At 33.9% G+C, this 27,306-nt stretch overlaps 2 protein-coding genes across 2 annotated transcripts; one reads left to right on the top strand and one right to left on the bottom strand.

The window, feature by feature from the left end:
- Positions 1-736: 736 nt before the first annotated feature.
- LOC105622580 (ankyrin repeat domain-containing protein 16-like) lies at positions 737-3,195 on the top strand. Its single transcript, XM_012203996.1, has 3 exons — positions 737-1,055; positions 1,607-1,870; positions 2,819-3,195. Exons 1-3 carry the CDS (start codon positions 737-739, stop codon positions 3,178-3,180), a joined length of 945 nt encoding a protein of 314 aa, XP_012059386.1. The 3' UTR covers positions 3,181-3,195.
- A 7,815-nt stretch (positions 3,196-11,010) lies between these two features.
- On the bottom strand, positions 11,011-26,982 carry LOC105622638 (latrophilin-3-like; the record flags this gene model as incomplete). The annotated part of the gene is made up of 9 exons (XM_012204053.1): positions 11,011-11,871; positions 14,914-15,111; positions 21,311-21,532; positions 22,553-22,721; positions 24,549-24,593; positions 25,888-25,991; positions 26,178-26,392; positions 26,498-26,663; positions 26,757-26,982. Coding segments are annotated over 9 exons (2,206 nt in total), but the record flags the coding sequence as incomplete, so codon positions are not given.
- Between the last annotated feature and the right edge of the window lie 324 nt (positions 26,983-27,306).

Here is a 27,306-nt window from a genome sequence, read left to right as displayed (position 1 = left end):
GTACGTACTACGTACGTACGTAAGTAGTACGTACGTACTACTATATTACTTCGTCGTTACTTACTTACTTACTCTCTCTCGTCTACTACTATATATATATATATATATATATATATATATATATATATATATATATAGGTATGTCTTATCTCGTATGTAATTGAAGAATCGTTGGCAAAAATAAAAGTGTAAAGTTTTTAAAAAATATCTCAAAGAAAAATATCAAATATATGTACGGTTTCTCTATAAAAATATTATATTTAATTATCTAATTTTATATTTAATTTTTTCACAAATGTAAATATAGAATTCAATATTCTTTTGTGTTTCAAACTCAAAAATTATTTTAAATATTATTTGGAAAACTTAATGTAATCTTTTTTGCTCAAATTGTTCAAATTATTGCTTTTTTTATAATAACATTTATTGATTAAATTACTTTCTTTGTTCAAACAGAGCTGAGATATAACCGGTAGTCGATAAATAAGATATCAAATGTATTTCGTTATGAAGGAAGAACTGGCAGTCAGTGTAATCACACCAATAGTGATTGTCTTTTTAAGTTTGTACAAAGAGAGCAGCAGTGTTAGGGGTACGTGTCATATTGACTCTCAAGTCTCGCCGATTGTTCGTTACTACTTTAGTTTTCAAAATTTTCTACATTTTTTTTCCGATTTTTTATTATAATCTATTGCATCGAGTTAAAAGTTTTATTTTTTTCGGTGAAGCATGTTCAATGATGTTGCAATCGGAGATTCCTAATGTGTCGCGCGATTTTTTACGTGCCTGTCACAGTGGAAACATACATAAAGTGAAAACTCTAGTTGAGAAACACGGAATTCGCGATTGGAGCGACTTTCGTTATGAGACATCCGGCGATACTGCGTTGCATGTGGCTGCACGAGAGGGAAATATAAATATCGTGAAATTTCTGTGCGAAGAATTCAATATGCTGGCATTTAAGGTCGATGTTACTAACAAAGATATGAAAAGGCCATTGCACGAAGCTGCACAATTTGCACAAGAAGATATTTTGAAATATTTACTGGGAAAAGGTATAATTCTGTTCCTATTTTTCGATCAATTATTTGCTATGATAAATAAAATGCAGTTCGCTTTTAATTACACGTAAATTACAAAAATATTTTGTACATTTTATATTTAATTTATTTATATTTTTTGAAATATGTAAAATTAAATTATATTAAATTGCTTTTTCACATATACATGGAGAGAATTTTTTCTTAGAGTTTACTCTGAAAATATGGTAGTTGTGGGACAACATTGTATTTCGAAAAATTATATTTAATATAAATTTCTCTTATTTATTAATAAAATAAAGTATAAAATAAATTTGATTAATTTTATTGAAGTGCATGGTAAAAATCTTTAAAATATTGTACCACAATTACATATTTTCAGGATAAATTTTAAAAGAAAATTTTTTCCGTGTATTTAAAAATTAATTTACGTTATATAAATTTTAATTGATTATTGTGAAATTAAACTAATTATATTTTATTTGGATTTGTATTATATATTAAATTATACTAAATTATATGGATTTGTGACACTAATTGTAAATACTACCGTTTGATCAATGAAGGTGCATCAGTAGACCCTTTAAAGCGCGCCGACTGGACGCCTCTGATGCTTGCATGCACCAAAAGTGGTCCCGCAGCACGTCAATGTATCGATGTCCTTTTAGCTGCTAATGCTAATGCACATTTACGCAATAAAGATGGCTGGACGCCATTGCTTATCGCTTGCCGAACTGGAGATGAAAATGTGGTCAATATATTGTTGAAGCATTTGCCGAAATGCATCGATGATCGAAGTAACAATGGTCGTAGCGCGCTGCACATTGCTGGTAATTATACATATTTGCAATATGTTAATTTTCCTCTAAATCTTTAATATTTGTCATTCAAAAAATATTCAAACTTTAAAAAGTTAGGAATTAGCTTTAAAAAATAAAATAATTTTGTTAAAAATTTGACATATATATTTTTTGGGATTTAATAATTTTGTTAAAAATTGTAATTCGACTTTCTTGATTAAAATCTTGATTAAAATAAAGAATTATTTGTAAAGTGAAAATATAAAAAACGAACTTTTATATATATATTGTACTGAGATCTATATTTTTTTATACATTTAATATATATATTATTAGAATTCCTTGTAAAATATGTCAGGAACGTTGGACTTTTCAAAATTTTATTCAGGAAACTTACATCTTATTAATATATTAAGTATATGTAGACATTTTTAAAATAGGCACTAACTAATTCAGAAAATGCCATTATCTTCAGTAGAGAAGTCTATATCGATTCAGTTACAGAACTCAAGTCTACAGTAGTTAAAAATCAACTACTGGTAACGCTACTACTTTGCGAGTAATTTATCCACTGAGAACTGATACTTCATATATTTTCTATTAACTTTTATTGATTTATTCTTTACAATTGTAACTTATTGTTAGGAATATTGGGATTGAGCAAATTAAAAAATCTAGGAGAAAGAATATATAATCTCTTTTATTTAATGAAATACTTAAAAGTATTCTTTTATTGTTTATAAAAATGTTTAGCATTATTTTTTAAATTATATTTATGATTATATCGATTATATTCTTATATTCTTATCTTTTATATTATTTTTTTAATATTTAAGAAAATTTAAAATAAATTTTAATGTCTTTGATTAAATTGTTATTAGTTGCTTTAATTGTTTTTATTTACTACAATATTTATTAATTTCTCTTCATTTCTATTTATAATATACAACTCGTTTGTACAATTTTTATTTGGTGCAGCATTTCACGGCCATGAGAGAGTGATTAACTTACTTGTCGCATCAAATATAAATCTTCTGAATGCACAAGACTCTTCAGGCTCCTCGCCGCTTCATGAAGCGATAAAGCATCGAAACCTAGATGCGGCAAAGTGCATCATATACTTGGGCGCTGACGTTACTCTTGCAGATAACGTTGGTCAAACTATTCTGCACATTGCTGCACTAACTGGCAATGCGGAGACTGTTGAGTACATTTTGGAGCACAATCTAATCGATGTGAATTACGAAACTTCTTTTGGAATCACATCACTGATGATAGCTCGAAGAAATAATCATAACGATGTTATTAAAATTCTTATTAGACATAGCGCTAAAAAATAAAATATTTATACTTGATAAATACTTGTTCTTATTACATCTTTCCACAATTTTTTTTACATCTTTTGTAATCAACAAATTGCACAAGAGTTAAAAATAAAAATGATACAAGATAACATTTTTATCACTTTGATTAACGTCTTTCACGCGTTTCTTATAACTAAATCTGTTTTTGTTATTTTTCTTTAACAAAAAGTATCTGTTCTGTGGTTTCATTAAAGTAGAATAATAGTTCTTACTCTAAGTACGATTGAGGATAGAAAAAAACTGAGGCGAGTGGCGTTTTATTCAGAGATTGGTACACATTTATTTATCCTTTGTTTTTCCTTGTATCAGACAGTTTTAAAGAAGCATACAAAAATCAGGAAACGGAGGCTCTTATTAGTTCGGAGATACCTAGACCTTTACATTCTTCTTCGTCTTCTACTTTTACCCTTCCTCCTCTGCTTCGTTAAACTTTCTTTTTTAGCGTGCGCAGGCGACGTAGTACAGAAAACTCATGCATGTACTATTAAGTGTGCGCGTGTTTAAACCCTAGAACGCTAACGTAATTAGTAATTAGTATTAACACTTTGCGACATACGATCTCGAACTTTTAAAAACAATATAAAAGAAAACAATTTGGAGAAACTTAGAAAAAATCTAGCAATCGTAATAACTAATTACTTGTATTGTTTTATTGCTAATATTATAGTGTTTTAAATAAAATTTAAATATTTAATACTAAATCTCACGATGCTACAAAGTGTTAAAAAGCTATCATTTTTTATATCACTAAGTTGCGCAATTAAAAAAAAAATATCGATGATTGTAATTGATAAACCTTATTTATATTAATCATAAGGAGTACATCAATAGACAAACAAGGAATTAGTATTTGATAATCGTATCAACTCATAGTTAGCGTTCTAGCGTCAAATATCATTTACATCACGAAGGAAAAACGTAAAAGGTAAAATCACAGAGTTGTATGAATTATTTGCGATCGCGTAGACCCTAAAGTCCGCAATTTTCGTGGTTTTCAGTTCGACGGTTTGGGAGAAGGAGATGGCCGGAAGCGGATTAAGCCTTTACCCTCTATTGACACATCTCTAAGTACCAGTAGCTTTAAATAGTCATATCAGTCGCAGAAGAAATATAATATGGCTATTATTATGAACTATACTAAATACAGTATAGTCGTATAGCATAATATAATACTATAGTACGCGACTCTCTATCGTTAACTATACCAAACAATATAGTCAACGTTATACTGTTTCTGGAGCTTGGAGATATCAATAGTAGGCTAAGAATTAATTAACGCTATCATCGCGCCTACTGCAGAGACCGTCATTTTGATGCCTCATGCGACTGTGATTGTGTCGAAAAAAATAAGTATAAAATGAATATGAAGTAATTCACACGCGGTAATCTCGCGTTCTTCTCGCGTTCTTTCACTCATTCACTGCAACTCACAGTATATACATGGGACGCAAGTATTACTTCATAAGAGACTCCAAAATGTTTCGAATCTGTCGTGGAAGGCGGCGATAAATCGACAGAAGATGATTTTTAGCTTCGCCCGATTTCATCTTTTACACTCTGAAACGAAAGCTTATCCGCTAAGTATCTCACAGAACGAAGTTAGAAAACTTATGGAGGAGAAGTTCTAAGTGAAGGGGGTGGAGCGGATAATAAAGGATCGTTACGATGAAAGAAGAAACATTTCAATTGGAACGATCAATTAATCTGGCGCCTGTTTCTCTCATGGAAAAGCGGGGGAGGAGATAAAAAAAAGAAGTGAAAAGAGAGTGGTCTCGGGAAGAGGGGTGGAGAGGGCGGAAGATATTTACATTTATAAAACGGCTAAGGATAAAACATGCACTGTACATCGTCTGTCCATGTTCGATTAACACCCACACGCATCCTCCCCTCATCCTTTAATCCTTTCTCGCGCAGCGATACACATGTGGACGAGTGTGCTCGACTATGTTTTGTCTTTCTTTCTTTTCAGTTTTTTTTACTCGAGACACCCAGATCGTAATTCGTAAAATCCAACATTCGCTCACCGAACTCATTTTCAAACATAAAACTATATCTCTTATAAGATTCGCTCTAAATATAATTTTACGTTGAAAGCGAGTCGCAAGAGAGGCTTTAGATATGATTTTATACTTAAAATATCAGAATCTCACGTCCATCCTTTTCAAAAAAAAAACAAAAAGACCGTTTTAAATATAACTCTATATTTAAAATAAATATAATAAATTTTAGCGAAAAGCGAAAAGGATCACTTTAAATAGAATTTTGCGTCCGAGATGGACTTTGCGAGTTTCGATCCCAACCGTCTCGTTTATCTCCGTCGTCGGCCTACTTTAGTGGAGTTTGTTATAAATATCCAACGATTACTTGGGCTCTTTAATATTTTACTTCCTTCGCTTAATTTATTTACACATTATCTAATACGCGTTGGGACTTAAGTTAAGATCCGCCTTGCGCATCCTTCGCGCCGCGTCACCGATAATACATAATAGCTCGTAATAGCTTCGCTACTTACTGATAAACTTAGCCTAGGTATGCTTTCTTTTCGCATCTATCATCATCTCAGGGTCTCTCGCATCCTCGCTCTCGGCTCTCTCGATCTCTCGCGCTCGCGCTCCATTTTACATTACAAGGTATTCCAACATGTACAAAGCCCTATTTACATTTATGTACATACTCGGTTCTCGCACTCGGAGTCCTTCGCGACATTGATAATGCTTCGCGTATACGTGTCCACGCGCGGTGTCCGTGTTCGTGCACGCGATGAAACTTCAGTCGGGACACTTCGAATTAGGACGCGTCTGGCCGCATTCTCGTCGCATGTTTCGCATTAAACGCGAGTGTGCTTGCCTTCATAGCGGCTAAGTTTGATTTTCTTCGCGCAAGATCGTCATAGTTTTCATCTTAAAGATGCGTCGAGAATACGCGGACTATTATCTCATCTGACACACTGATCGACTTTCGAGTCCGTGACGGCCCTTGCTTTCTTTCTAGGCTCGCACGAACGTCAAACGGATGGAATGTGGATGTTTTCAACAATTGTCTAGCAATTATACTTTATGTGTCTGAGGTTCACAATTCTCCTGGTGTAAAAAATTATACACAAGCTATATGTATATACTTCTATCAGTTTAATTGCTCTCGGGTAAATCATGGTGAAATTTAAATTCTAAGTAGCTCGTAGTCTTGCCTGAATCGTAATTAGTTTAATGATAAAGGAAATGCGGTGTTGAATCAAATTTGTTGGTAAAGAAATTGCAATTGGAATAATAATGCTTATTGCATTTCAAAATATTCTTCGCAAGGATTTTCTAAATAAAAATTAATTTTTATATCTCTGGATCTATCTTGATAAATTACTGGTAAACAATATTAATAATTTCCGCGCTTTTTATTTAGTTTGATTTGTAAAAATTTATTTAAATTTTATCTTTATAATGCATGATTTATGTTGCAGAAATTAAATTTATTATTCTATTTTTCTGCAAATTTCATTAAAAGTAAATATAAAGTCACCTCAGATAGCAATGTAATTCGGGTTGCAATATAATATATAATTTGGTCGTTCCAATTTAGAGCTCTTAGAATCTTATAGATTTTTAGTTAGTAAACAACATTCGTAAAGGCTATGCTATTTCTTGTATTGGATACTTGAAAAAATCTTTGCTGGACACATGCTTCAAAACGCCAGAATGAGCAATTATGTCTTACAATTGCTCGGGACACATTTACACACTTAACATAGCTGGTACCCCTAACGCGATTATCACTGTTACAATTCTCCTACATGGTGTTTCTCATGAGCGAGAAATAAATCAAGCAACCACGAAGTTATGACATAGCGGACAAAGATACGTTGAACTTATCACACTCGCAATTTCTCCCTTAATTAAATTATTTTATTACAATATGGATTAAGCAAATCAAAGCGATTCTGCTAAATTAAATTCCAACTGAATTAAATCCTAAATTTTTTAAAATTTTCTTTTATATTAGAAACGAATTGTATCAACACAAAAAATAAAATAAATGTTCAGATTTATAGAAAAATAAACATTCTCTTGCACAAGGAAATCGTGATTTTAAGTATTTGTAAGTATATTTAATTATTATAGATATATTATATAGTCCACTCAACGTAATTTCATCCACAATGTACCACATTAAGAAGACTATCGAAGCTCGTTTTCGATAGTCTCTTCACGAACATTGTCCGACGAAGATCCTCGTGGTTTACGTCATTGAAGACGAGGGATAGTTGGAGAAGGATAAAACTCCCACTCGACACAATTTCTGCTCGCGATATAAAACACTCGGGGATGATAAAAATAAATAGCGCGCGCGCGCGGGATCCCTTGGTTACACGATTAGCTTAGCTCACGCGTTCTCACGTACACATACACGGTTTTGTTTTAAAAAATAGTAAAAAACAGTGACTAAGTGTTTTTCGCGCATTTTTCCACGTCGCTCGGGAAATCCGCTTGTATATCACTAATATTTACCCGCCCATTTACGATTCCTGGGCCCTTCTTAGCATTTCTTTCACACTTTCTCTTCCTTCACAATAATATAATATATCGTTACTGTGTGTGTATACATACATATACATACATATATATATATATATTTATTTATTCATTTTTATTTATAAAAATAACATTCTGGGACTAAAACGCAACGTTCCAAAGCGGCGCGCGACAAGGAGCTGCCACATACGACTGATAAAGGCGCTCCAGCCATTGCCTCTCGATTTCTCCTTTGTTCTTCCCACATGGGAGGAAATCTAATTTCCGGCCATCAGCGCCGAGAACACGCTCGTTATTTGCTCGTCGAAACCAACTCAGCGAAAGCTCATGCGAGGAACGCACCGTGTCAGAATGAAGCCTCGCGCAGAATCGGTTTCAGAAAGAATATAAGCAAGTAGCTGCTTATAAATTGAAAATAAAAATATCTAATGGGCATTTTCGTTGCAACAATTTATATTAATTGAGATGTATTCTGGTGTCTTAGCCCAATTAAACAAAAAATATATAATCGAAATTATATATTTTCTGATAGTGAGTTTTGTTAAATTCAAGTAAAGGAATGTTATAAGTTGATGGTTTATTAAATTTTAATAAATTATTTATGCGTGGAAATGCCAATTCATTTTTACATCTTCTTAAAAATTAAAAGTTTGAAAAATTAAAAAAATTACCGCATAAATCAAATTCAATAAACATATCAATGATATGGAAGCATGCAAATATTTATAAAAATCAAGAACTATCAAAATAATTTTATTATATTTCACTATATTACAATATATTTAAAATATCTCTAATTTTGAGTTCTCTTCCTTTATATATAATAAATATCAAAAACAATATTAATTTTAATTTATAATAATTTGTTGTGATATTTTTCTTTTTAATATTTTATATAAAAAGTGAAAAAACTGCTGTTAAAAAACTGCAAAAAAAATATTGAAAATAATTAAAATACCTTACGTAGCATATATACCTGAAGCAGATTCTATTTGTTTGAAACTATTAAATCATGTTCATAAATTTTGCATAATGCGATTTTATCAGGAGACGCTGAAATAACAGATCATCACATGAAAAAATTATATGTTCCAATTCATATATTACTTTATGTCACAATATAAAAAATTATGTTCGTTTATTAAAAAGAAAAAGAAAAAGGAACTATTATTTATTCATTAAATTCTAAAACAACTTTCAACACATCTTTTAACATAATGCGAAGTTATTACGTCATCGCAGAGAAATCTCACCTCAGATTAAGATACCGATACTTCTTTTAAGCCGTCGTCGATTCTGCGTAAGTTTCGAGATACGGGCATGTTGATCCTCGGCTTGTCGACGATACCAGCGCATCGTTGACGATTCGGCCGGTAGCGATATGTTTAGATCTATGTTACAACATCTGCTTTTAGATTTGAGGGCCCACGCCGATTATCTATGCTTGAAAACTTTACACCGCCGAATACTTAACAGTATGCTGATTCGGAAGTGGCCGATAGGAAACGAGCCGGACGACTCGTTCGTCGCACTATGGCGGTACAAGAGACGTTAAACGATCATATTAAACACAGCTCACCGTAACAATTTGTAAACGGTACATACGTCATGTTATGATTTACACGTGGTTTATACTCGACTACGGTGAGCCATGTTTAATGCTACAATCAACACGACACCTAATATCGCCAAACGTGTGACGGCTGAGCCATCGGTGAATCCACTTACCGCACTGAATACTGGCTTACGATACGCGGTTTGTCGTGTCCCGTAACTCTCCCCGACCCGTTTACAATCATGTGGCGGTGGTACGGGTCTGGGAAGGGTTGACGCAGATGTGCCGAGTATCACTCGATGCTCACGTAATATTTCCTCCCCCGAAGTCCGCCGCGCACGAGGATAGAATTCGATTCGATAACACTGTTGTTGGTTGTTATTGCTACGAAGTATATTGAAAATAATACTTATAGAAACGACGCGCAACGTGTATTCCCAATTCGATTAACAAAATCATAACATATATTTTTCATACGTCACGTAAAACATATTTTAACATACGAATTATGAAAACTGGAAATCATCAGCATACCTAGGAAGTTAGGAAATTAAATATTTCTATTTTTTTCATTTTAAGAAAAAAATATCTGTACATGTATATTAAAAAAAAAGAAAAAAAACAACTGTCTCTTATTTAAAACAAAATTTTAACATGCAAACAAATAATGGCACTATGGCCATTTAAAAAATCGAATGTAAATATTATTAAAATAAATAGAAAGAATTAATTAATCCGATAAAAATTTGCAGCAGTGAATATAAATATATATATATATATTGCAAATATTTTATATTCTAAATAATAAAGTTTTTTTATATTTCTATTGAAAATAGCAATTATTTTTGTAAATTATAGTATCTGCGTCAAACAGAAGTTAAAAATTGATGTGTCGAATAATATATGACAGATTTTTGCAAAAATTTCCACGAGCTGCTTTTTAACATCAAAACAATAAAACTTTGGTTCGTTACGCTCGTATGAAATCTACAAACACATCGTATTTAAATCCAGAATATATTTTCTCAAAAGCCAATCTCCTCGCAATCGCTTCGGACTTCGCAGAAACTCCCGTCTTCATCAAGATCCGTTACGTTCTGATCTTTCTTGGCGCCAATCTCGGTTCGCCAATTCCAAACGCTACGACGGGCACGTCGTCGTCGTCGACTTAGCCTAAACGAGAGGTCCGCTACAATTGTTATACAAAGTCCACGTCGCGGTGGTATGCACTCACGCACACATGTACACAGTATATCTTAAGAGAAACGGGGCATCCATTGGACGACGTGACAGTCTTAGTTGGACGCCCACCGATCTCGCATTCGTTCATTCTCTCTCATACTTCCATCCTTTCTCTCTCTCTCCATTCGTTCGCGAGGAGACGTCTGATCAAAATTCCACCTGAACGGAAACAAGAGTGGCGTTCTCTAGAACGCTCGCGATACGTCGATTATGGCTAAAACGCGACGAGACTGCATCAAGACACCGTCGCGCTTACGCTTGAGCTAAAAAGCGGTACGTCTCCCGCGTGTTCCCTTCGGTTATTCTCTTCAGGAACGAATCGTCGATACCATCACCACCGTCACCTCCATCACCACCACGTAGTCCCGGGAGACGAATCGTCCAGACGGTTTACGCCGTACTAGCTGGTCGACGTCACCATCTCTTAGACGAATTCGTCGTTTCTTCGCGAGGGGACGAGAGAGGTTCCCTGGCCCAGGTCGGAACCTAACACTCGCTGTAGGACGGCGGTGGCATACCGCGACCCGTGTACATGTCCGTCTGCGGCTGTAAGTGACAGACGACGGTGTGCCCGTCCAGCACGGCCACCGTCCGCGTGTGGTCTTGCTGTGGCGGCATGCCGTATGCCGCCGGCAACCGCGGCAGATCTCCAAGCTCGTACCTAGCCTGCTGCCGGCGCAGTTTCTCCCAACAGGCGTTCAGGGTTCGTTCGACCCCGTACTCCGTCGAGTCGTAATGCGTGAGATTACCGCCACCGGCACTACCGCCGCGTTCCGTCATCGTTTGGCCGTAGTGCACCAGATTGCGATCGGCGGCGGGCGAGTACGGGATCAGCGGCCGATGATCACCGTAGCTTCTTGAGGATTGCCTGCTCATGTCGCTCGGTCGACGGCCGTCCTCATCGGACATATCCGACACCTGGATCTCGCCAGCGCCGACGATACCGCCGATTCCACTGCCGATGCCACCGTTGCCGCTGCCGTTGCCACCACCACCACCACCACCTCCACCGCCACTACGCTCGATCTCCTCATACACTGGATCGTCCTCGTTGGCAAGGCCACGCGGCAAATGAACGTGCTGACCGTGGTGACCATGCAGTTGATGATGCCCGGCGATACCGCCATTGCCTCGACCATCTACGATTTCGGTATACGTATGATTGTATGGCATCGCGGCACGTCTACCGCCGATCGTCCTGGTACCAGTGTTCATATCGGTTGTATCATTCGGTCCGCGTCTCCTACCAGAATGGCCGAGCGTCAGGGTGTTGTGCGTCCGCGGGGAATCCTCCTGCTCGGAGCCGCCATGTCCGGAATCGCGAGAGTAAGACTTAAAAGAAATGTTCTGTGGAGAAAGAGTTAATACTTGCCGTTAGAATAAAAGATCTGTGCATAAAACAACGGATGATACGAGAATACGTTTATCATTAACATTTCCGTATCTTTATTAATTAAATTCTATCCGTTAAAGTAATCTTTAATTTTTTAAAATATATAACATTTATGTGAATGACAACAATGCATCTGACAATGAATGTGAAACGTGAACTATGTTTTAGATAAACCAACAATAAATTTTATGAATGAATGCTGATAATTATATGGAAATTAAAAAATGAAAATTAATAAAACTTTGAAAATTATATAAATAATTACATACAATAATATAATTTATTTATAATTTATCTATATAGATATCATGAATCATTTAAATGGAACTATTGAACGCGAAGGTGTTAAACTTACGGAATTATTTTGTACAATTGAGCCGTTTATTTTATTATTCGATCAATGGATTAATGAAAAATATTGAAAATACCTTCAAATATTTGCATTTAATAAGTCACAAATTGACGTTCATTATATTTTATCTACACAGTGCACATTTGATTTATTTAAGTTGTATATCAATCAAGTTGTGTACCAATCTCAAAAGATGTTTGTTAAGATAGATACAATATTTTAATCTCTTCATCGCTTTAATTCTATTTATCTTAATAGTATTTAACTCGCGCTACTTTCAAATGAAGCGGCTCAATTGATAATCGCGCATGCATGAGAGGAGAGACGAGCGAGAGAATTCCACTCGCATTATGAGGACCGTATTTCACGGTTAATCATCCTCCTCTCTTCATTGTGCAGCCAAAAAAAATAATACACAACGTAAACCAAGGCACACAAGATGAGCTACACACAATTCATGACAGGATAAATGGAGCACTGTGTTCTGATATAAAACGTCATAACCGTGTATTCGCATTTGTTCCCGCGCGCATTAGAATAAGAAAAAAAGAGAAAGGGACAGGGGCAGGTACCGGAAGAGCGACGTGGCTTATTCCACAACATCTCCGTCTCTTCTGCTTTTACTTTAACCAACGCTCATCAATCATCAAAGTTTTGCTATATCGGAATAATTTAACGAGCGTCATTAAAAGTAAAAGTATAAAAGAGATATGGGTGATTCTCAAAAAATTAGAATTTCTGTATCCCACACTTTTTAAATATATTTAAATATGTTAAAATATATCCGCTTTTCATTACAAAGAAAGATTATAATTGTATCTATATAAGTAAACAATAAATACTGATATAATTATACTCCCCCCCCTCCCCGATATTTATCATACTTCAAGTTTATTATTTTTATTAAATGTAATGTTCATTTAATGTAATGTATGAATATTTTTCTTGGTATTCAACTTGCTTTTTAATATTAAAATGAAATATTAATTTAGTTTAGATCAATTATTCACATTTAATTTGAAAATTTTCAATTCTCTGATTTTCTCTGTCAAAAAGTATGAGGAAAAAGAGCTGTATCCAAAGAGCTGATAAAAAATGTTTATGTCTACTGTATTTTTATATAAAAATTAGATATTGTATTCTTTAATTATCATAATATTATCACATTATCATTTATTTTTATCATTATATTGCCATCATATTATTTATTTGTCTGGTTGCTTTTGTAATAAAACTAACATATCCTATAAAATATTTTAACCCTATTACATATCAATAATTCAATGAAAAAATATGTGAATAAAATCACTTCAAATAATTTCTATTTTTTGAGAATCCCTCACATAATACTTGCATTAAAAGAAAAGTATGAATCAAATATAAGAATTAAAAAATCTTAATAAATGTATGTCATTAATTGAGCCTCTCTTTCCCTCTACATAAATAAAAGAATTGATTTATGTTTCAATAATTTACGTGATCATTCCATTTATATTTGTATATTAACAAATAAACGAAAAAAGTAAATCTTTTTTACATAGGTATCATGATAGCAAATATAATTCTTCTTTCGACATATGTAATCCACATCTTGATATTGAAACAGACATCACTCTGTAACTCAAAAATGAAAAAGGACAAATAATTCGTATTTAGACAAAAGATCTACTTTTATCGTTTGTTTCATTTTCATTGGTGTGTTAACAGAAAAAGATTGAGGGAAGAATGCAGACGGAGGTTTATAGCACAAGCTATGTCGCAAACATGAAAAATAATCTCACTTTACACGTCAACGAAGTGTATCCGCATCGCCATGCTCAATATTCGGATCAGGTTCACTCCTAGGATGCGTAAGGGTGACTAGATGCTGTGCATGAGTGAAAAGTAATATCGCACACCATGCAGAAATAAAAGAGAGAGACCAAAAGACATACGGTGAACTGGAGACGGCTCTAATTTTAGGGAAACTTTTGGCAAAAGTATTATACTTAATAAGCAAGACTTTTACAATATTTTCATTGAAATCTTAATATTTCCGAAAATATTAAGGCGATAATTAGCACGATTCTCGCAAGAGACAACTACATTCGCAGATACGAGAATAGCGGTTTTCGAAGTCTTTATAAACGCGGATTATGTTCTCGATTAGATACTTCTCACAAATGCAAGATCTTTGCAAATACGAAGACCATAATTGGAGGTCTTGTAAATGCAAATTGCTTGCTGATGTGAAGATCAAACTTACTTAGAATATTATCAATGCTAAAGCAGCGGTTTAGGAAATCCTTGTAAACATACGGACTATAACATCAGTGAGATGTTCGCAAATATATGAAGCTACAATTTCGAAACGTCATAATGCGATGCTGTTACTTTTGTATATATTATTCAAGAAGATTACTGCTTAAAACAATTAAAGTCAATTTTACATTAAATTAACTAAATTTTAAAATATTTAAATATGATACAAATATTATCTCTCTTAATTTTTGAGCATTAAATGAAAGTGTTTTATGCCTTTTGTCAAGATACAAGTAACAGATGTATAAAACAGATGTATAAACGATTGCAAAATTTGTCTTACGATAGAGCCGCCCCCGAGATTGAGAAACACAGCGAGCGAATTTAGCGGTGAATTAGTTACCTTCCACATGAGGTTTTTGTTAAGGTGGCCCCAAGTGGCGGTGGCAGATTTGGGGATATTGGGAGCTGAGGGTAAGAAGGCGTGACGTGCGTACGGCAGGGTGGCCACGATGTGAGCCTCGGTCGAGGCGGGTTCACCTGGCACCGTTACTGCCGGCTGCCTATCGACTATCGCCCAGCTTCGACCGGATACCAAGTACTGCAAAAGCAACCAATCCGCCGTTCCCCCTTAACCCTTCGTTTACTGATGGGCAGGGCCAGCCTTGTCAGTATTGCTCGTGATTTAGTGTATGCGTGTAGGAATGGATGAACTACTCTTTGAATAATTATCCCATGCGTAATCATCGACCGAAAAAATCGACTAGAATATTACTCTAAATAATTAAAATATTTACGTAGATTCAATGATTCATGTCAGTACATAAAGGGTTTCTAAGCTAAAAATCACACTGATTTTAAGAAAGATTTCACTTCATTAGAATTGTAGAAAAGGAAACTGGATGAATATATTACGATGTAGAAATTGTGGATTAAAGAATTGAAGAATTTGCTATTTCTTTGAGAGAACTTGGACAGAAGTAGTTTATACTCCTATTGTTTATTTTAGCGTTTCTATTTTGTGAATTATAATCAAAGCAATATTCCTTATCAGAAATTTAAAATTTCTTTAATTATCAAATACATTTTATTTATTTCTTATATTTTAGGTAGAAAGAATATCGATTTAATTTTCAATTATCAAAATATAAAATGTCGATTAATACACATTAATGATTAAAAAAATTAAAAAAATGATATTTAACGCTAACATTATTAACAAAAAATATGCTATTCTTGTTCATAAATATATCGTATACATAGTACAAGTAGAAATTAAGCCGGAAACACCTTAAGCTCCTCGATCGATGAAGCAACGGGACAAAAGAGACCTCGTGCACCAATTAGGATACATAATTGTGTGCATACGGAGAGAAGTGGCGCGTAGATTTCACGCGACACGAGCAGACACAAGGGAGATATGGATACATCCAGCGGTATCTCGCGCGACGTGCGGTACCGGAAGCGGAACGGATTTAACTCGTGCAGGAGCAAATCTACGACGTAGTGCTCTGAGATACGCGACGTCGGCACGCACGCTAAAGGCTTTTCCTTGGACACATTGCGACCTCCTTCCCTTCAGCGAACGAGAGTTTGTTGCGCAAGAACGACACGTGATTGCACCTGTTTCGAGATTCTATAGGGACAGGTCACGCGATGGCTACAGCCGGACTTCCGGTCCGAACAAAACCTACGACCTGTAATTCTAACACAAGTCGAAAAAGAGCGCTGCACGATATCTTTCGTTCGGATGACTCATCTAATGCAAAGAAAACGACAAAAAAGTCAAAGAAGTTTTTCACACAAGGAATTAAATCATCTGACATTTTAATTTCAACAATTCGAGAGAGATAGATAAAAAAAAAATTGTTTTATACTGAATTTTTTAAATCTATATGTGATTGTGAACGGAGATTTTCGACGACAAAGTAGTTCCTGTTGTTTGAGAATAATCTTTGTGTAATCTATTTCACCTGATACCATCCTGTTTGAATATGCGGACTGACAATAATCAGTAAAACGCATCCAACAGATAAGTGAGCGAGAAAGAGAAAGAGCGAAAGTGGCCGGTGAATGAGCATGTGTGATGCGGTGAAGGTGTGACAAATGTAACGGATTGGTTCACGCGGATTTTCCTCGCCTGTACCTTTCTTTTTTTTCCCCTTCATTTTCCATTAAATGACTGATTGTGTGGGTGAGTGCCTGAGCGAGCATTTGAGCGCCTTTAATCCTTCACACTTGAAGCACAAATCCGATTATCGTTCTTTCTTGTTTTTATTATTATCACAATTATTAAATCTAATTTTTATAAAATTTGGACGAAATTAATTAAATTTATAACTTGAACTTTCAGAACATTGCTTTTTAATAATACATAATAAAAAGCTAATATTTTGTAATAACAAAAATAAATCTATTTTATGAATTTTTCTTTTTTTAACAAACTGCAGAATGATGTTGCTCTCTTATTAAGTCAACACAATGCATTAATATAAATATAATTTCGTAATGGTTTGTCAATCAATCGGTACGACAAGTGTAAAGGGTTAAACATATTTTTCAGCATGTAAAACACTTCGACAAATTCGATGGAAAACACAAAAATTTTTGCGCCAACAGTTGCATGTTGCAGGTGCAACATAATGATCGTTATGCGTGAACATTCACATTTTCAAGAAACCGTTTTCCATCGATCGCATGTTCATGGGAGGAAAAAACCACTTAATTACTCGAAGCGCGTTCAGGCGGAATACGGAAGTGCCATGAAGTGCAAGAGAACAAATAGACGTGAAATGCGACGTGTAAGTGCTTGCATAGAGTGCATCCCTTCGTACTCCGCCCTTCGCGTGTCTAGTTAGAATTAAGTCCACTAGTACATTACGAATCTTTCTAAACGTATACCTTCCCCATCGTCGACGGAAGTTCGTTTATTTAAATTTCTTCGTCGTGAACAATCTGATTGACAATGCGAATAAGGTAGATAATTACTAAAATTAAAGAAAGTTTTTACAAGGTTGTCGCGATAAATATCAACAGTCTCTGATTATTTTTAATTTTTACTTCTCTCAACTTTTTATATTCTAAATTATCTTTTTAAATTGTGCAGAAAAAAATTACATCTCTGCCATAAAAAAAATATTTACAAAAATTTATATGTGATTAATTTATATGTGATACTTTAAATGAAAAATTTATACATTTATAATAAATTGATGGGATAATTTTCTGAAAACTCTAAGCAAATATAAATAAAATTAATTATCACAGTAATTTGCTTCAAACATTGTAACTGTAATAAACAAGTAATCACCATCTTGCTGATCAAATAAAACTCGTCTAAATATATCAAATATAAATAAAAGGTTAGCAACAAAAGGTATTTAAAGGAGACATGATTACGAGAATAAATCATGATTGCGCGAGTGTATTTGATATTACGATTCCACTGAAATTATTTCTACTGTGAGAAAAAAGGCAGTAACTGACAAGTTGAACTTATATTTTCTCAGCTTTTTTCATCATATTATAATTATTTTGTTAGCATATTTTTATAACTAAATTAAGTATGCAAACATCTTTTTAATAAATCAAATTAATCCTATTAATAATTAGTTTAAAAATTAAAAGATATAATAAAAATTTTTTTTAATTCTGTCAATAATATCTATTTAAATTAATGTTATTTAAATACTTGTCACGTCATTCGGTATAAAAATTCAATTCATTTACTAATATTAAACTATCTATTATTCAATTTGACTTACCATATCATTTCAACGGCAGCTATAAAAATGCCTGTGTAAAGTATTTGTTTCGGTAAAATTATATCACTTACTGCCTTTAATCTGATCACAGATTTCATTGATGATCCGGAAGATCTGAAATAAATGATGAATCGCGCTCTTCGTACTGAGAAAGGGAGCGGGCCGGGGCATAAGAGGGTACAAAGTAACCAGCAACCGCATTACACCAAACCCCGAAGCCAGATAAGAAGCACGGAAATCACCACTGTTAGTAGGAAGTCTTGCGGGCGAGCGTGCTCGCGAGAGTGCGAATTCGAATGTTCGTGCTGTGCCTGCCTCCCGTGCGTTATTTACAAAATGGGGACATCGAGTCATTATCAAATCGATAATCTGGAAGCGACATCTCTTCAGTCGAATTTATTTGCCAAAAAGAGAAATATATTTGTTTCTAAGATTCCTTAATTTTAAAAGAAAGTTTAAAAATTCTTTATAGAAGAATTATTTAAATTAACTTTATAAGAAATAAAACTGGATCACTAAATAAAATGACACTTAATTGTAAAGGTTATAATATTACACGCTTTAAAAAATGATAATTTAATTATCGAAAATAAAAAATATGAAAATGTTTTTCTCGTTATTAGTCTGATTTGAATCTTTTATGATCAATGTAATAATGATAAGTATAACAAATATATTTATACATTTCTGGACAACTTGACACTAATTAAACTAATAAGATTTTATTCGAGCTGTTACTTGAAATAATTTGGTATTCAAAATCCTCGAAAAATTTATTATCTTGATATTTTAAATACTGAACGTCAGATGAGAAACACTTTCTTAATTGGAAGTATAATACAGATCGTATTAACAAGATGCTTGAATTAAATTGAAGAAGAACCGAATCTTATTTATTTCTTTAATGATCTCACAAAATAATGAATGACGAAATGTATAAAATAATGACTTATTTCAAGAATTTTGACATGAAAGTTATTATGTGGAATAACTTATGAGGAAAAAAAACTTTACAGATTTTATCAAATCTCAAACTTATCACTTCTTTGTTAAAATTTAAATATATAGATATTTAAGTTTAAATATGGAATAATTTAATTTAGAAATTGAAGAATATATATTGTATCGAAATGTATTCTACATTGCAAATAGAATGCTATAAAAAATTCTAATTTTTAAATAATATTAAAAACGTAAAAATGAAAAGAGTTTGTGCTTAAATTTATATTTTCGTATTTTCGAAATTTTTTATTTTTAATCATTTTTAACATTAGTGTGTTTTCCTCTGACTGACGTTTTCCTACAAACTGTCCTATAACAGTATACACGAGCACATTCAACAATCTCTCTCCCAAATACATTTTTTGTTTCGCTAGTTTCTCTGTCTTTCTCTCTCTCTCTCTCTTTCTCTTTTTCTCTCTTTCCTTCTCACTCTATTTTTGTCGGCCAATTCTCTTCGACTCTCTGAACGCGACAGGGTCGAAAGAGCTGAACGGTTCGTTAAATGCCTTTTAGTTCGCCGTTTTGCGAGTCAGTTTTTGAAGTGACTTGCTGATAACACCAAAAAAGCTTTCAGGTTCATGTCGGTTTCGAGCGTTAAAGCCGAATATACACTTATTAAACATTATTCAGAAATATACGCTTCAAAACATAATAATCTGACATACAAAAAATCTAAATCTAAATTAATTTCTATGATATACAAAAATTATTTTTAAAGAATAAAATTATTAACTGTAAAGTTACAATCATGATAAATTAACTTTATATATAAATTAAAAAATTTTTAAGTAAAAATGAATATTTATTGAAAAGTTTATAAATAATTTCTAAGTGAAAAATCTAAGCGTACTAAGCTTTATCTGTAAAAATAATCAAAACTAACAGAACTATCTACTTTACATACATCCTGCAACAAATTTAATATAATATATTAAGAAAAGAGAAAAATTAATGAAGCATTACGCTTCAATTTAAATTCTGTTGGTTTGTTAAACCTAAAACATCATAAGCATGAAATCGAGAACCAAGTAACTACATTTAGCGTTAAATGCGTGACGAACTAAGATCTATTTACACGCTGAAAAGATCAAGAGAGACAGACAGAAACTGTAATTCACGCTGAGAGACAATTAACCGTAGCAACCTTTCAATTGTGAAGGGGCAAGTTTAAAGGAAGGCAGGCTGAGTTTTGAGCGACAGGCAAAAAGTGAACAATAATAATTAATTATAGACGGATCATACTTGTGTTACTTATAATCATACTAAAAGGAAAGCGAGAAAAGAATATATAGAAAAAAGTCAGAAACAGAGAGAGAAATGCAATTTATCAATACTCAGAAATTATTTTGATCCTATGAGATCATGTACTATTTATTACATATGCTAATCTGACTTGTGTATACAATGCCAGAAAAGATTTAGATTTTAATTGACGTACTTCAGAGATTGATCAAGTATTGCACCGTCATTACTGTACTATAAAAAAAGTGAGAGTGGAGGAGAAAGACGCACGTTTCGCTTTCGGACTCCTACAATTCCAGTCAATTGTGCCATGGATAAAACACAGTAATCAATATTCTTATGAAAATAAATATGTTCTAATTTTTACAAATACTACGTCAGTCTATATCATACTATCAGTTTGCATATATATTAAGCGAATAAAAGGAAATGTGACAAGTCAAAAGTTAATTTGATCAAAACGTAGTGTCTGCAAAAATTGCGAACATATGGGACTACAATAGATCTCGATTTTCATAAGTAATCGATCACTGTGATCCCGCAGGGCGACTCCATTTCGCTTCGTTATTCGTGTGTCTCGGTTTGGTGTATAAGCGGCGTTTGGATACCTTGCTGAGCGGGATGCCTATTGTGGTTGCTAGGTGCCATCATGTGCATCTGGTGTGCCCCGACCGGCGACCTCAGCGACAAATTGTTCAGGTTCACGTTTATCGAAAGATTCGTATTGTTACAGGTGGTGGTCAGGTTGTTGTGATTGTTTGGCGGTGACGTAGCGCCGGCGTTGGTACCCACATTGGTGGCTGCATGAGGCGACAGTCCGGAGCTGTCAGTGGTAGGAGCCGAGGGGTTCGACGAGGTGTTATGCGAGGCGAAGTCCTTGCCGCCGTTGGCGCCGCCGGTGCCGCCACTGCCGCCAGTGGAGCCGGCCGAGCCGCCTGTCACAGTCTTCGAGCACCTTAGGCACTTCGGCAACCAAGAATGACGGCGCACGAACTTTCGGTATTCCTTCCTCACCTGCAAGAGCAAAGCAGAGCCCGCCCGACCCAACGAAACGAGTTTAACGGTGCGAGAAAGAACTAAAGGCTTGTGCGAGACAGCGTGCAGATGCATTATGTGCATCTCTGCGAGTCTGATACATAAACATTGCAGACCGCAGGCTGCAGACGGCCTCGTGATGAATGCTATGGTACGCGACTAAAATTTATCATTAGTAAAATAAAGAAAGAATTATACTTTTTCAGATTTTATTCAGTTTACATCCTTTTGTTATCTTTAGGCAAAATTCAGGAAGCCGTCTGCGGTTATTTGTGAAAATGTTGTGCGAGTTCTAAGTTCGCAAGCTCGAAATTATAGTGTCGATTTAACTAGAAATAAAAATAATATCGGTGCTTCTCGCGATGAATAACAAAAAAAAATTCTTAAATTCTTGAAAAAATTATTATGAGCCTACTACAGGTGACAAAAATACGCGAAGTAAAAGCCAGTAACTTGTATTGCGCTTTATTAGACTTTATTGTACAGCGCTTCATTAGACAAATCATCTCCATGTTCTGATTTTCATGAACAAAACAATACGATATGCTAACATGATTATCGTTCCAGTAATCTTAATTAATATCAATCGTGATCGACATATTAAACTTAAGCACTAAAAAATTCGAATTTTAAGTTAATATAAAAATTAATACACAAGTGAGAATGATTCATAAAAAATTATCACAACTCATTGTATAATCTCATTCTAAAAAAAATATAAAGTTTACACAGTTTTATAAACAACAATGTAACATTTTATTACAAATCATTTGTAAAAAAAATTTGTAATAGGATTAATTAGATTTTACGGGAAGCGTATCGATGCAAAATTATTCTTATAAAAAATTACGCGGTATCACTCTTAAGTAAAAATTATTACATATTTCACGAACAATTTCGGATTTTGTTGTTTGTATCTCCCTCTCCGGGAACATTCGGCGATGTTGCCAGAATAGTCTAAATCAAGGCGGACTTCTGTGCCCCGACGTATTCCCTTACCTTCTCGTTCTGTACGCAATGGAACACAAAGATAAACAGCCCCTGGAGACTATTCAATACGGTGAAGATGTACGCCATCACGACGGATTCTTGGTTTAAGTAGAGAAGCCCGAACGTCCAGGTCAGACCTAGTAGAAACACCAGCACGATAGCGCCCCGCAGCCAGGCCCTGATCAGAAGATACAGAATAATAAATTACAAGAGAACAGCCAGCCAAGTTTCTCTTGTACAATACAAATCGCGATGGCGGCGCTTAAAGGGGACAACATATTGTCATGTGAATGCTTCGATGGAACATGATTTTCGCAGAAGAAATGAAATCTCGTAAAGCGTCATATTTGGGAAAACCTTGGATTAAGCTATGTAAGTTCGTTTTCACTTCAGCAAGTTAATAAAAAACTTAAACTGTGGATTCGATAGTCTTTGATAAAAATAAAATTTTCTGCAACTCGAAGGACAAACGAAAAAAATATCATTAATACAAACATGATAATTTTATAGATTTCCAATTTTTCGCTACAATCTTACGACACTGTATTTGTTATAATTCATCGCTAACTGATTGCAAGTTGTAACGTCGCAATCCACTAAATTTGAAAAATTCATACATGAAAAAAATTTATAAGGAAAAAACTTCATTTTTATTTTAAATAGCAATAATTTTCATTCTTTTTTCTGAATTATTTGCCTTATAGAAAAAATTTAAGGATAATAGCAGCTGATCGATCTTAGGCTTCCTCAGTCGATCGTAAAATATGATTTATGTTTTAATGCTTGACATTAGTATTACGATGTTGAAGAGAAAAAAATAATGCGACTGTCACATAACATCGTAAGACACGCGAGGATTCGTCGAAAGTGATATTTAAACATTGCGACATTATGCTGAATCGGAGTATTTATTTTTGCAAGTAACGCGAACGCGTCACTTTGAGCGTCGCCGAAATCGCGGCATTTTATCTAAACCGTTATGATTAGAACGTGTGACGATATATAAGTAGGCGGATATATCTCTACAATACTTTCACGTCTATCTACTTGTAAATCAGGCGTAATACCCGAAACTAAGGAGAATACTACATGCAGTGATTTATCGTGTCTACTCACAGGAAATGCAAGTGCCATAATAAATATATAACAAGTGTGTAGTTATTATACATGTAATCGATCGCAGTTATTCTGAAAACATCATACATTTACATAAAAATTTTGCAATATTGTTGTAAGAGATAATTAAAAAATACTAGAAGTGTGAATTATCTTTGACAAAAATGACTTTATTCAAGAAAAGAAATTAAATTATTTATCACTGAAATAAATAATAAAATTAATTGTGTACATATCGTATTAATTAAATATAATTACAAAAATATAAATATTATTTTTGCGACATAAATAAGCAGTAAGCACGATTGAAATACTGTCAGAGATTTACAAATTATTAAATAGAGACACTACTTTTAACAATTAATTAACTAAAGGAATAAAAATGTATACCGTGTCATAATTTTTGGAAATTTAATTTTTACACAAATAAAATTGTTCTTTTTTTTATTATAACAAATTAATTCTAGAATAATACATATTGAAATTAAAATTCAGACTTTACAAAAACTTATTTGTAAAATTAAATCATTTTATTGTATTATTTAAAAATTCGTAAATTTTAAATATTATAAATTATAAAATTCTTCGCTCAATATTTATTCCTTCAATCAATATATTAGTTACAATATGCAAACGCTGTAATGGCGTTTTAAATCGCGTTTCCTATGAGTGTTGCGGTATTACGTGGCGGCGAGTGTTTTGATGTATGATGTGAGAGACTAAAGTCTACAGCTACGTTCACAAAATCAGTGTAATGATACTTGGATAGCTTAATTGAAACAAAATAAACTAAAAAACGGGATGATCAAATGAGACGACCGAGATGGTGATTAATGATAACGTTAACGATATGACTGGTGAGTAATAATAAAAATGGTAAATATCTTACAAGTGCGCTTGCAATTTGTTGGGAAGAGCATTCTCTTCCTTTCCACTACCAACCAACCACGCCATGCAGAAGAATGTAGAACAGTGTAGACAGAAGTGGGTAGAAGATTTAATACAAAAATGAAACAAGACAGCAGTTAGGTGATTGTTCCGGCACCATTAATTGATTATAGCTTATTCTCTGATTTGCAATGCTCGATTCGCATTACTTATTGCCGAATAAGAACACGGCGTTTTCGCTCGACAATCGCAAGTGAAATAGTTGACAATTAGTTATGTAAACAAGGAAATATTTAAACACCAGTCATCGCGAAAGATATTATCTACTAATAATCCGAATCGGGATTGCAACAAACTTTTCTCTACCATCACCAAATTATTTACGTATTTTCACGATTTTATAAAAATATAGAGACTTACTTTTTTAAATAATTTCACAAATTATTGACACTATACTCCGTTACAAAATCCTTAAATTAAATATGACAATATACAGGATGTTTTCAAAAAACTCTAAATAAATTAATATTTCTACACATTCTATATTTTATCTATAAAGTTAACAATTTACAGAACAATAACCTTAAAAATTCAAAATCTATGAAATGATAACATAACATCATAATCTGATACCTAACAGTTCAAAAAATTCGCGTTTTGCATCATTTTTGAAACAATTTAAAATTATTAAAATACATATATAACATATATAACAATTTAAAATTATTAAAATTTACTCAAAATATTTTTCGGTGATATTTAGCATTATTTGATCATAAAACGTAAAATTTCTAAAAAAGAAATAAAATAAAACTCAAAATCCTTACAAAACAAATAATTTACGAATTTACAGAAATGATGAATTGCAAATAAAAAATAAATATAGAAAATTATTTCGATAGTGTTTTTTTTAAAGACTTAGAATAGCGCACCCTGCATATATTTACGACAATTTGTGTAATCGATATACTCGTGGATATCCTAAGTATCACAGCAATACAGTGGTGTGTCGAACGAACGAAATTTGCGGTCATTCCAAACATAGGACTCAAAACCAAAACCAAAAAATCAGCATGGCCGCCAAAGATGCGTGACAACAAGATCCGCGTTCGGGAGATCTCTTTAAGCAAGTAAAGCTTGCGAACGTGTAAACCGAAAGCACCAAACAAACATCTCGATTGCTACTCTTCGATGGGAGGGTCAAATCTCGAATGTGGCGGACAACGGACGCACTCGACTGGTACACGGTATATACAGTTTGCAGTTTATAATACTTTACTAATAAAAAAAAAATAAAAAAAATAATAATAAAGAAACGGGCTAAGGACCACCGTGCTTACCTTGCGCTAGCCAATCGGGAATGCTCCTTGCTTTTCATAGCCACAGTAGTGTTCGCATGCCGACACATCATATAGATTGCCATCGATAGAAATACCAGATTTGCCTGCAAAAGATGACATTAAACTCAATTGATATCTAAATATTAGTGTTATAAAATTAAAAAAGAAAGAAGTCATCACGTTAAGATACGTGATGCAAATGATAACGAGTATCTCATATCGCCAACACTCGCACAATGATATTTTCCTAGTAGATTGTTCAGTTAGTCGATAATGTATCGATCAATTACCAGTATAACGAGTATCACAGGTCCGACGAAGCTGAAGATGAAATAATTATCTGCGCGCAGCCAACAGTACCGATCGGTACCGTAGCTGAGTGGATCGATTATGCACGAAATTGCTACGACCAACAGCGGTGCGCCATACGCGACCAGATAATACCATCGAAGCCGCGATTTTTCCGCTTCAAATACCTCGATCAGCATCACATATAATTGGAATCCTATAACGTAATACCAAAATCAATATACAAAATATATATATAGATTATATAAATAAAATAAATAATAAAATATTCCATATGTAAATAAGAGGCTGGCTGAATTACCTTCGAGGAACATCCAGGCAAATGCGCACAAGAAGAAAAAGTGCAATAAGCCGGCCACGATGCCGCAAACGATTCTCTGATTAGTTTGGCCGATACCGCAAACGAAAAGTACTTCGGCAATCAGCAGGCACACGCAGAGATTCTTGTGGATCGTCGTTCTGTCCGACTGCAAATCAGGGATCAGGGCGAGTGACAAAAAATTTCATCTCGCCGCGATTGAATGCCGATCGATCGGCGCTCGCGCAGTTATATACATTACCTTCAGTCCGCGAAATAATTGAAACGTGAGAATAGCCAGGACGAGGCAGACGACGGAAATGATGCAGCCTATATACGTGATGATCTGCAGGGCAACCTGATGGGCGATGTCCAGCCTGACGGCGTGCACGTCCATCAGCACGGCGAAGTTCGTCAGGTGATTGCATTCGCACACGGTGTGAGTCTCGTTGGTCTTTTGTATCTGGCATCCCTCGTCCGACCAGGCACTGTGGGAAATAAGGTATCGCGTGTAGAGTAGATAGTTATTGTTCGTGTATTGTTACTTTTCCATCGGAAAGCGTCAAAAACTGCGCGAGAATAAATATAGTTTCAATTTTGTTAACTGTATCCATATATAGAATATTTATCTATAATTCTTGAATCCATAATATATGTACATATCATATATATATATATATATATATATATATATATATATATATATATATATATAAATATACTACTACTAACTAAATTAAATAAATAATATATAATAAATAATAATATAAAATTAAATAAATAATATAGTATATATATATAACTTAATTAAT

The sequence above is a fragment of the Atta cephalotes genome, assembly GCF_000143395.1.
Source record: "Atta cephalotes unplaced genomic scaffold scaffold00047, whole genome shotgun sequence".
Taxonomy (NCBI): Eukaryota; Metazoa; Arthropoda; class Insecta; order Hymenoptera; family Formicidae; genus Atta; species Atta cephalotes.
The sequence above is the reverse complement of the archived record's forward strand: the minus strand, read 5'-3'. Positions and strand labels throughout refer to the sequence as shown.

Coding starts and splice junctions, on each gene's coding strand:
- LOC105622580 (XM_012203996.1), top strand. CDS start 737: ATGATGTTGCAATCGGAGATTCCTAATGTGTCGCGCGATTTTTTACGT. Junction 1,056..1,606: donor GAAATATTTACTGGGAAAAG/GTATAATTCTGT, acceptor TGATCAATGAAG/GTGCATCAGTAGACCCTTTA. Junction 1,871..2,818: donor TAGCGCGCTGCACATTGCTG/GTAATTATACAT, acceptor TATTTGGTGCAG/CATTTCACGGCCATGAGAGA.